The 12,719-nt window shown below is 31.3% G+C and overlaps 1 protein-coding gene across 3 annotated transcripts in view; it reads left to right on the forward strand.

The window, feature by feature from the left end:
- LOC142977942 (fibronectin type III domain-containing protein 5) overlaps positions 1-7,636 on the forward strand; it is a 152,688-nt gene extending 145,052 nt beyond the window's left edge. For all 3 annotated transcript variants that reach the window (XM_076122079.1, XM_076122081.1, XM_076122080.1), the window contains 2 exons: positions 4,000-4,187; positions 4,539-7,636. In XM_076122079.1, coding sequence (XP_075978194.1) covers positions 4,000-4,187; positions 4,539-4,755 — 405 coding nt within the window. In that variant the 3' untranslated portion in view covers positions 4,756-7,636. The remainder of the gene's footprint in view (positions 1-3,999; positions 4,188-4,538) is intronic.
- The last annotated feature ends 5,083 nt before the right edge of the window (positions 7,637-12,719 follow it).

Raw genomic sequence — 12,719 nt, forward strand, 5'->3', positions numbered from 1 at the left:
CAATTTGTCAAACGCAACTGACAAATCCACGTAAATTCACATTTTGGGACACATTCAGGCTCAACGCTTAAATAAATGAGCGCTCATATCCTCATTTGTCACTCTCAAATAAATGAACGAACGAATCTCTGTAAATTTAAATTTAGAGGAATATTCACCTGTCAAATTGCGTAACAAGCGGATTGCCGTGTAGGTAGCAATATGCACGTCAATTGCAGTTGCCCTCACCGTTCTGTTACACAACTCAGGCCTGCACGCCTCTAAAGTTGCTAATTCAATTTCTCTCAAACTCCAAACAGTGCACTAATAAGTACTGAATCCATTTTACAATGAGTTAGTTGTTCTCTGTTATGAAATTATGAACAATGCATTGCGGGTTTTGTTTTTGGTGAGCTATTTCTGTTTTGTTTTATTGAGTAAACTTTTTTTTCAAATTCTAGGGGTACCATAGTACTTTAACAATGTAGGGGATTGTTTAATCAATGTAAATTATCTTAAATGCATTATTATATAATAGTCAATCTATTGTTTGTTAAGATACGCTAATTTAGTAAGCTAGTTAGTCAGTTCAGTTTTAAAATATTTTAAATATTTAGTATTTTTTAAAAACTTTAACTTACGTAAAATTTATACTCAAACCAATCTCTTAATACTTTGAAAAAATAAATAGCCCACGTATCTTCCATTTCTCATACGTGTTTTAACCATTTTTCTTCGTTGACTCTTAGAACTAGCGCAGAAAGAGTCAACTTAAATAAATGTTAGAGACATTTTAACAAAGGAACTTGCGACTAGATTGAATGAAAAAATGAAATAATTTTGTTTAAGCGCGAAATAAATGTTACGGTGCATACACATTATACAATTAAATATAACAAAGAAACAAAATTATGGCATATAGAAATAAATAGAAATTTTATATACATATAATACGATAGGTACTCTATAAAAGGTAAAATTTGTTTTATTACATGGAAATATAATTGTAGTTTAAGATACATACAAAGCGTTGATACATCTTTAATGTAAAAGTCAGGTTAAAAAATATTAAAAAATGTTTGTATTACACAAGGTGGACATAAATTAAAGCACTTAACAAAATTAGTTAATTTAATAACCCCCGGAGTCCAACAAACAAAATACGTGACGTCATAAAATAAAATCTTTCACCCGGAAATCTTACTCACAAAGAATATAAAATTATTATTATAATACGATTATAAAAGTACATAATTGGGTTTAATTTTCGGCTTTGTACAATTTGTTGAATAATTTATTGGCGGAAGCATAACTTTAATGAGTCATTATGAACGTATTTAATGACCTTCGTAAATTTTAATATTAATTAGAATTCAGTTCATGACTACTAACTCCTTCTTTAAATAGAATTTCCGATTTGTTTGATCATAAAATATTTGAGAGTCGAGTTTATTGTTCCAGTGATATTACCGCCAGGTGAACCTAAGGCAATGAAAATTAAGTAATGCTAATTTTAGAACACTTAATAATGTACTTTATTCTAACAAAATAGAAAGTAGTCATAACGGGGATAATAAGAAACTCACTGAACTAGTCTTTTCTGAAAAAAATTATATAGTCAAAGAAAAATAAAATAGTGACAAATATGCACTTAGTGCTGTTATTGTAAAGCTAAATAGTACTACTGCATCGTGTACAACAATAATAAAATTAAAAATAAAACCTATTAACTCCCGTCATAAATTACAAATGCACATTACTCATAATTATGGGGTAAAAAAAATAAAGGTTAATGTAAAAATAGCGGGCGATAAAACCTAGGTCACTCATCCTCCGATGTAAATACTAGAAGGTGAAATAAAATCTAGTTTGAATAAAAAAATCAAATGTTCCACATTTACAATGGAAGGTGTTGCACGCGATTTTTTATAGGTGAATTATAAAAATTTTAATACTCACCTAATGGCTCGACTACTGTATGTTAAGGTTATATAAATTTTACAAACGTTGTAGGCATATCTTTATGTAAATCTTTAGTACTTGAACTGTTGAGCTTTAATATCACGTTTTTATAGATTGTTCACCCAAATTTAAAATTAGATTGGCTACTTGGACTTTATTGAATGTTTGTTATTATTCCTGAGGTTATGAAGCGTCATCCCGAAATCCGTCCCTGCAATATTGACAACATAAAAGTAATCTAAATTAGGCTATTAGCAAAACATTGGAGCTAAACGTATGACTTGTGCTGATGAAGAATATATTTTTAAATGAATGTAATTGTAAGTATTAATATAAAGCATAGAAATTTTAATGAAGCATTGAATGTTTTATTAAGATTGAACGAGCCTATTGCCACAGGACGGAAACCTACCCTGTAAGTGACGTCACCAAAATTGAAAAGGTAATAGTAGCTCGCTATTTGAAATGAAATAATTGGGGCGTGTCACCTTAGCGCTAGTTAATTACATTTAACAAATGTGTCGTAATATTTCTTGTGAAAATACCTATGTATATCACCGCTTGGGCACGAAAAATTTGACAGTTTATTTTATTAAGGAAGCTAGCTATTTCTCACAGTGTGTTCACCTTACTTGTAAATTTATCACTGCTATTCTCACTAAGACAACGTTGTATATTAACACGAACACAGAGTTTATTCCATTTATTTATGTAAATACGTTTACCCAAACAAAAGTTTACCTTTCCAAACTCGCGAATCGCGTGTCCTACGATAGCAAGCGAAGGCTTGAGAATATCTGAACATGTTCACTGAAAATTCACCCCTACGCCTTTAAGTTAAGGTTAATTAATTTTGTATTTTGAGTTATTCGAATTTTGAGTGTGTACATTCACTTAGAATCATGGATTTGTTGATGTCACAAGCATCGCATGTCCGCCATGACGACGTTCTTCCGACACGCAAGACAATACGGATTTACTTGTTTGTATATTCAGATGTTTGAATTTTTACTGAACGTGAACTTCGTTGAATATGCAAGGAATGTGATTACTGAAACGAAATGGTAAAAGAGAATTTATTCACTGTTTACTGGTACAATTCTGACTAAGGTGGATATAAATCCTACCGTACGTGAAAATAAAACCATATTCCTGTACTGTCTGCAGACTCGCGTCTTAAACAGATCTAGCGCGACGGTGGATCAAGTGAGGATTGTTTTCAGGCGTTTATGATGTCTAGACGCTACTTGAAATTAAATTGTGAATATAAATAAGCCCGTGAATATTATCTTAGGCTCCACGTAACATAGCTAGAACATGCACTGGTTTTTAAAATTCCATAGCACATTTTGCTAATCGTCCTCCACGGTGTAGTTTAGTTTAAAATATGAAAATGTCTTTTACATAATTCATCGTTGTATACGTACATTTTGTATCCTCAAATCCCTATAACAAGTACGGCAAGGAATAGAGGTAAAATTGAATTTATCTCGGTAATTATTATGCGGGTTTAGTTGAAACTTTCTCAAGAAGTTATACCACACCGGCACGGGCTCTTGTGAAACTTGTTATCTGAATTCAATACGGCAATTGTTTTTACATTTGTAAAATCCTATTCGAACACTTTGCGTGTGTATTTCACTTTATTTGTTGTTTTTTCTTCACTTATCACAGACACTTTACCTCAGATTTTGTTTCTGTTTTTGAAATGAATACGCAAAAATTAAAGATCTTCGCGTACAATAATATTATTCAGATGATTAATTAGGTTGAACTAATAGTTCTGGATGACATTTGTCGACTGAACACTAACAAACAAATCTGAATCTTCAAATACTACACCTTTACTTTTTTCCTTTTTATTATCTTCTTACGGAATGCTTTTGAAATTCTATCCTTTCTCTCTCTTAGATGCAGAATCTTGTCTTATTTTCACTTCTTTCTTATCTTCCTTCTATCTAGTTATAGTTATTTTAGATTGCAGATTCACTTCACTGAATAGCTCTGGGTTCTTGAATAATTATTTCATCGTTTAACATTATTTTTCTTCTATTACAGCACATGCGTTGGTCGCACACGCACACACAGAGCTTGGAGTGTGAAGAGCGACTTTTGGCTCGATGCAGTCGTCCTCGGGTCAATTCGGCTATCTTCGTATCAGCTGAGCCTGCAGGCTTCCCTGGTTTTGATGCCGGCGAGTTTCTTAGGCGACACGGCTCTCAGTCTAAATTATGTCGTAAAGCCAGGTGAGTATATACTACGTTACTTATTTATGTTTGTCGATTGTATAAAAAAGACATTTTCGTTGTGTTGTGAAAGTTTAACGACCTAAACGGCGTATTGCCGGTGAGCCTTTTGTACCCAGGGACTCATTGTGTTTGAGTCCGTGTGGTACAAATATTTGTCTGGCCTACAGGTATTTGTTTCCAGACTGTATTTGTTTATGGACCGATAACACAAAAGGGTCATGGATGGACAATGTAATGTACCGAATACGTAATGGACATTTATGTTAAAACGAGATTTTTATATTTGTGCGTGGAATCGAAAAATGACCAAATGTTTATTTTGGTTTTTAACATTTACTTCGCTTGCAGATCGGCCGACAACATACCTTTAACAACAATGAGTGACTCATCAGAGCGACTGTGCACAGCCAAACCTCCTAGAGAGGAAACCATCAACGAAGAAGCCAGTAAATCAGACGACAGTGGCAGCGTCGAGACTGTCAAACACTTTGGCCTACCGATCCTCTCGGTGTCCGGCCCCTCACCCCCCGACGAGGATTATGATCAGATAGATGAGTATCTGTAGCATTTCCATACCAGTTTCCAGCTCAAATATGTGCTGGAAAAAATGAGGCCACCATGGCCTAGTCCCGCACAAAGTCCCAAAGCTGATGACTAGACTAGCATCGCACTGCACTGGACTTCTATAAACTTTTCCTTTTGTGATATAATAGTGTGTGTTTTTTGAGCGTATGGTTCAGACTTTCGGCGTCACAACGAATTTCGAAGACTTTCCGCTGAAGTTCTATGTGTGTGTCTTGATGAGGGACCATAGCTTTAGCGTGGTGTGTTTTCATTGATCCTAACATTGATATTTTTGTATCTAATCTCCCGTGTCTATTGAGTGTTAAGATATTGCGATTAGACTTTTAATTCACCTTGATAGCGTAAGGACTGCACAATAACTTTACTATTATTAATAATATTAACAGTGCCACTTTTAACTTTATTGGAAGTGTCTATAAATTTATCATAAGCAATCTCGATGTAAGTACGTCTTAAATATGATGTATTATAATAATCTGCAGTGTCTTAGAATTTTTCATTTACTTTAGTTGCTAGTTCACTGTGAGTGTAATAATAATTATGGTACATAAATTTTGTATTGCATGTAGGTATGAAACATTTTGCATGTAACTAGTATATTATGTAGCGGTAGAATCTGTGAAAGATTTGAAGGTTGAACTTTGGTCCAATGAAATGTATTACCTGCACATGGTGTGTTAGAGTGTAAAAATGTATTGGTTAGTGGAGAACCTGTGTGACGGAAGTAGGAGAGAATATAATATTTAATATTAACGTGTGTATATCGTGTATTTAGTCCTCTGTATCATAGTCTTTTCAACTCTGCCCACTTTATTTTTTCTCTATACTAAAATAGGGCTATTATTTTTGTATGACACATCTGAATATTTTTTGATCCGTATCCTACTACAGAAAGTATTTTTGAGATGTCAATTAAATCCGTAAAAACCTATTCAATGACCTTTCTATTTACCCTATGCTAGTGACTTTATTAATTTGCAATTTTCTACTTCGATGTTTATGTAAATCTTTGTCTCAATTTGTTTTGTTAATTAGAATATCTTTGTAAATAGTTATTATAGATATTAAAGGCACTAATTAAAAGTGGATAAATTTAGTCTGTACTGTAATAAATAACTGTTTATTTTCTAAATGTATGAATCTGTACTGGTGATTGGGGACCAGAAGGACAGAACATGTCAATGTAGGCCTTAAATCCAATTCACGGAATATTTCCAAATCCTATAATTAAATATTTGAAATAAAAATACCTATTTCAAAGCTAAGACTATATTATTCCCTCCACTATTTATAGATTTATCCCTCATCGATTTTAGATAGTCGTGTGCTGCACTACCTTAGATGATTATGATTTCGTTTTGTTTTCAAAAGTAGGTAATTTTAAATATCTCTTGGGATCGCACGTAAGTTTTGTAAAAGTGTGTCGATATTATTCAGCCAATATTTCGCAGTTTCAGAAATCGACTTCAGTAAAACTTGTAGGGCTTGCTATCCTCCCTATTTTTAATAAAGTAACTATAAAAAATCTACCTACCGAATAGCAGTCATTATTATAATCACGTATGGTATAAATAATCCATGTAGTGGTCAATTTTAATCCCAAGTTTTAGACTACACGATGTTTTTGAATTAATAGATAGAGTAGGATAAAATATTACGGAGCTTAAATTTATTTTATCAGTTTCTTTTAAAGTGTCTGTAGTGTACAATCTAATCAAACTGAATATTAGGTATGAGTATCAAAATATCTTAGGCTTAATGAATAAATTATAATCCATAAATAAATAGAGGAAACTAAATTAAGAAAATATATCTTTTTGAATCGAATACACGAATACTGAGTAGCATATCGATTCAAAGCTGAATAGACGTTTAAAAGGAACTGTGTAATTAATTTTAAACATTGTATAGCGATTGTTACACTATTCTGATATATTGATAAAGGTACATGCATACATACATCAGTGACGACATTGATGTGACGTCAATCGGACACCGAAAGCTGACCAACATTGACGCAGTCTCTCTACTGCAGTTGACATAAACAACTTGTTGCAGATTTACATCATCAAAACATCTTATAAAACCTAATGAATTATTCATTATTATTACTTCAACAGTCAAGAGTATGAAATAATTAGCTTCATTTTGCGGCAAAGTATCAAGTAACAAAATATATTGTATATTACAAAGTGATTTATAATCAGACGATCCAAAGTTCGTAGATGTACATGAAATATAAATGAAACGGATTCGTAAATTGATGTGTATATGCGTGTCCCTATCTAGAAATGGAATTTATCTTCTCATGTTTTCATTGATATCTTTGTATGGTCGAAGTTGTCTTGTGCCAATACTTTGTGAATGTATCTCAAATTTTGTTACTTTGAATCCTCACTACTATTGTACCTAATTTAAGTATGATTTTTCTCAGATGTTTTAATTTGAAAGTCAAATTGGGCCTAATTGAAAACGATCACGTTATTGCGTTGTCAAGGAAAAGTTCAATAAAGGAAAGAAATTAATTACGTGATTATAAATTAGGCTCAAATATGAATAAAATATTTTCCCTCAAACGTTCTCAAAAGTATAATAAGCAAATATTTAGATATTACACCACTAAGTATATTTATTTTGTATTTTAAAGTACTTATTAGAATGTAGCTTTTACATGATATTAGAATGCGTACCGTATAGAGTTTTACTAATTGAAGTTGTACATATCTAAGGATGAACACGATTATTAATTATAAATGCTCATAATTTTAATGTACATTATAAAAGGTCTATTAAGTATATTGTACAATTACTATTTACATCCTTACGTCTATTTACTATCACGATGAAATAAAATTTTGAAAATCTTATCATTTGTTTTATTTATATAAAATTTTAAATATTGTTTAACCATCTTGAAGCACATTTTCAGGAGTAAAGGTCTTAACAATTAAAACAATACTGACTGCGACATTATTAAAAGAAGAGCATTTACTATAAAACAGTTTGTTGTTTACTAAAAACTTTAATATTTCGGGAGCAGTAATGAATGAACAAGCAAATCCCACTTGAAGAATTAGCTAGACCTATAAACAGCAGATTATCAATGTAACTGGCATTTCGCAACCTGTTTTAAAAAAAAAATCTAAGTTGACTGTATTCTAAATTTCAGTATTGGCAACAACAACCTCTATTTAGGCTCCTGAAAAGTCTTCGAAAAACGTCGCCTAAACTACCCTTAAATGTATCAAGAGGCCTTTTAAAACGAAACATTAATAGTGCACTTACAATTCACAATAACAACACAACTGTTTGTTCAACGTGGTAAGACGTGTTTGATAAAGTATCGTGTGTACATTGTGTACAGAGCCTCGATACATTCTTTATGAAGCTTATTCGGAAAATGGGTTACCTTAATCGCTCTTACTAAGGCCGTTTTATATCGAAGCTTGGCGTAGTTTAATTTTAATACTGTGTAAATATTTTTATGAAATTAGTTAGGTTGAATAGTAATCTGGTGCATATTCAATCAAACTAAATATTATTAAACTTGTACTCGTAAAAGGTTCATCCAATGTGGATGCCCACGCTATGTAATTATTATTCATAAATCTATACTAATATTATAAAGCTGAAGAATTTGTTTGTTTGATTGTTTGTTTGTTTGAACGCGCTAATCTCAGGAACTACTGGTCCGATTTGAAAAATTCTTTCAGTGTTAGATAGTCCATTTATCGAGGAAGGCTATAGGCTATATATCATCGCGCTATGACCAATAGGAGCTGAGTATAATAAATAATGTTGAAATTTAAATTATTACGCCCTCAAAATTCAATCCTGCAAGATTAACAGTCAACTATCCTATTGTTTTTGCATACTTAAGGGCAGCTCTTTTTAGTGTTAAGCTATAAAGACTATAAAGATTCTAAATAATTTGTCGTTAATATCTACAAATAATAGGTATGCTCTATAGTGTTATTATTTAAGTGATATTGAACCATTAGTTGAAATTAATATTTATGGTGGAAACGTTGCGGGTACTGTTCACATTATTATAGTACTAATGAGCATTGTGCATCCAGTTGTTACATCTTTTTACGAGCTTAGATTGAATCGATAACTAGGTTACTAGTAGGTATTACTCATAGTTATACTAATCTCATTAAAAGTCAATTATTCTGTATGCAACAATTTTTCGTATTAGAAAAATATTGAATGCAATAACGGGAGAAGTGCTTAGTAATACTACGGTAAAGGTGAAAATGCGTAAATGTACTATGTAGAATTAGTAGTCCCTAATCAAGGAGAACAAAAAAATATTTGTAATTATCGCTATCGTAGTTTATTTCCATTGAAGCAGTTTTTATGACTGTTATAACAGTTCGTTAGTACCAGTATGCGCTATGGTGTAAAGGTACATGTTAATTTACAAATTATTGTATACTTCAGCTTTTTTTAGGCTGGTGCATAAAAATTCAATTCTATTTATTCAAAATAAAGGCTTTCTTTTTAGCGGAAAATAGAACAAGATACTATAGGTATAACATATTTTACAGATATTTGTTGCTACTGGCTATTTTTTACTCTGAAATAAAGATAATATTATTTGAGATTAACAGACGTTCTGAGAAATTGATTTCTGCTGCTAAGTCACAGCAAGTTCATATAATACGATAGCAAAAACAAATCTCTACGTTGATCCTGCACATGACATCGCTGCCTGATGGATGGTGATGCCTGATATTTATGTGAACTGTCCAACTACTTTCGTGGAATCTCCTCAGTACGACATGAGTCGTGTTAGTGTGTGTAGGAAATAGTACAAAAGCCATTAAAACTACCTCATTGATGTAAAACAATCCAATCAAAAAATATGAATAACATTTTATTCTAACTGCTCTATAAGGAAGCGTTTGGTCTATAAAATACCTTTTATGGTCCCATAACAACGTATTTAAGTAATATAAGTCAGAAAATATAAGAGAGCTCGGATTTATTAGTTTTGTCACGAAGCTCTTGCAAACGATTGTATCAGCTAGGAATCTGAACAAATTATACTGCATTGCGGTTGAATCAATTAAGGTATAATTTAGACTTTTTTATGTACACCTGTATTTTCCGTGAAAAGGTAGGTAATGGACTAAAAACATTGGTCAACGTTTTTGACAAAGCTACTCTCCTCGTTTATTTAGAACTCCGGGTAGGTATAAAATTTTCGAACAAAACTTTTTAAACATTATACACACCGAAAAATTAATTTTGGCCACATTGGATTTATAAGCCTCATAAGTAAAAAGGCGATCGACAATCGATCTATTGGTGTGGTAATGGTCGTCGAGTAATTCTTTCTACCATCCATCGATGGCACCTATTTCCTATCAGTCGATTGGTGTGAAAAAAAGAAAACATAACCAGAACTATACTAGACATTAAAATAGTAGTTTTCTATGCAGTGAAAAACAGTGGTGGAGAATAAACGATAACAAAACTTCTATTTGAGAATTGCTTAGCAAAGAGAGAAATAATTAATTAATGCTTTTTCCATTAATGAGAAAGCGAATGTCTGAAACAAATGTAATCTTGGGTAAAAAATGTAAGTACAAGTAATTCTACTTAATTAAACTGAGTCCGGTTAATCACTCTCTAGACTTAACCTTCCTGAATAATTCATCTTGTTTCTAAGTCTTATGCATATACGTGACTTGTTTGATATTGAACAAACTTACATCAAGTTGGATGTAGTTTTCAAGAAATATTACTTACACTGATTGTCTGTCGTACACAACGACGTTTCGTAATATTTTATGTATTTAAGCAACAATAGAGCCTCGTAGAATTTAATAACCTCATTCATGCACATTTAAAATATTTTGAGGTAAAATAAAAAAAAACCTTGTGGCCCGTAGCGTAAAATTAGGCCACACCCTCTTACATGTTCTATAACAACTATATTATGTGATGATTTTTTTTCCTAATAGAACACGAGTCCAACTAATAACATTGTTAAGGTAAAATCAATTAGTAGTTTACAACCAATTTTTGATATCCACACAAACGTGTGCCAATACAAGTCAGCTGCTGCAGCGCAAATCAAATCAAATCAAATCAAATCAAATCAAATCAAATCAAATCGTTTATTTGTCCATGTAGGTATTTTACAAAAGGTGTTATATATAAATAAGGCCGCTACATAGTATCCTAATGGATATACAAATGTGTTTTACTTAGTGTCTACTTACATCTAAGGTTATTTATTATACAATACCGTAAAACGGGGTGAATAGAAACAATTTTCAACTTTGTCCTAAAAATTTGTAGCGAATAACTTGTTATTTTTATTGTCGGGTTATTTTATATCATGTCCGGCGCCATGAAAAAAGAGTTAAAACCATATTTGTTCAAAAATATGCATAATTTTACGATATTTCATTTAAAAAATGGTCAATTTCTATTCACCCTGCGATAGGGGTGAATCGAAACGACCAAAGGGGTGAATGGAAAAATTGTGTTTTAAAACGTTTTTTCAGTTAACAATATTGTATCTTTATAGATAAATATACTCCTAAAGAGATAAACACTCCAAACAACTCATTAGAAAAGAAATTCCACTTTAAATCCAAAGTTTTGAAAAAATTGTATGGACCATTAAGGCATTCGAGGACGGTTGACTTTGAAGCATTTTTTTGGGTATAAATATCAATTTAAACATTTAAACAATTATGACACCGCAGAGAAGTAATATCGACGTGTAATCATTTCAAATTTGAACAAAATTCTTAAACGAGGAGTACTCAAATATTGGGCTTGAAAACTTTCCTGATTTTTTTTCTATTCACCCCGCGAATTCTATTCACCCCGTTTTACGGTACAGTTATTGCACTACAACACTAACCTAATTAATACTGACAAATATTTTAAATATTAACTTACTTATTTATTACATAGGAACATAGTAATTCGTCATCAGTCATATATTCATTGGTACTATAATAGCATTTTTTAATTAGGAATAATTTAAGTTCTTTTTTAAACTCCATAATATTTAAGTTTCTTATATTTTGTGGTATTCTATTATATATCTGGGGAGCCATCACAAAAATACTTTTGCGGAAAAGAGCTGTATTAGCTGATTCGAGTTCCAAAATATTATTTACTCTTTTTCTTAATCTTGAATCAGCTGGAGGTTTAAATTTAAATAAATCGACCCCTCCTACGTAGACTATGGTAACCCCAAAATGACAATTTTACAGTAGAGCTGTTTGAACATATAAAGTTGTATAAAATTTTGTTCTGTTTATATATTGACTTGAAAATAACTACGTAGACTAGTTAACAATTGCTCTTCAAGATGTTATTATATTTTATAAGGTTATTTTACTAGTTTTTGAGAAAATGATGTTACCATATTTTACTTCGTGCATTATGTTAGTAATTTTATCGTATGTACTACTTGCCACATTTCACATCGCAAAATAAATATCTGCTAATATGGTATATACAACTTACTACTTTTTACATGGTAAACGAATTAAGGATTTTAGTCGTTAGTAACACTTACTACAATATACGTTGGAATATTTTTACGTTTCCAAATATAGTAAAACACAAAATATTGTTCAATCAAATTTATTTTATTCTCACTATCTTCATTCTTACAAAATATTAAACAATATAAAAAATATGTGTTAACCTTATATTTTATATCTAAATTATAAAGTTATACTTTTAATAATCATTGAGATCAACAACAAAATCAGCCTTTTAAAAAGTACCGTCAAACATAAACAATTTTTTTTTACTTATTAAATAAAAAAAAAATAATAAAACAGAACAAGTAATCAAATTGTAATTTCGGAAATTTTTTCATCAAATTTCAATAAAAAACAGTTCTAATAGTAGACATAATAGTAAGGTAAGGTAAGGTGAAGTAGGTTTGGTATACATAAC

Source organism: Anticarsia gemmatalis, chromosome 13, assembly GCF_050436995.1.
Source record: "Anticarsia gemmatalis isolate Benzon Research Colony breed Stoneville strain chromosome 13, ilAntGemm2 primary, whole genome shotgun sequence".
In the NCBI taxonomy this organism is placed as follows: domain Eukaryota; kingdom Metazoa; phylum Arthropoda; class Insecta; order Lepidoptera; family Erebidae; genus Anticarsia; species Anticarsia gemmatalis.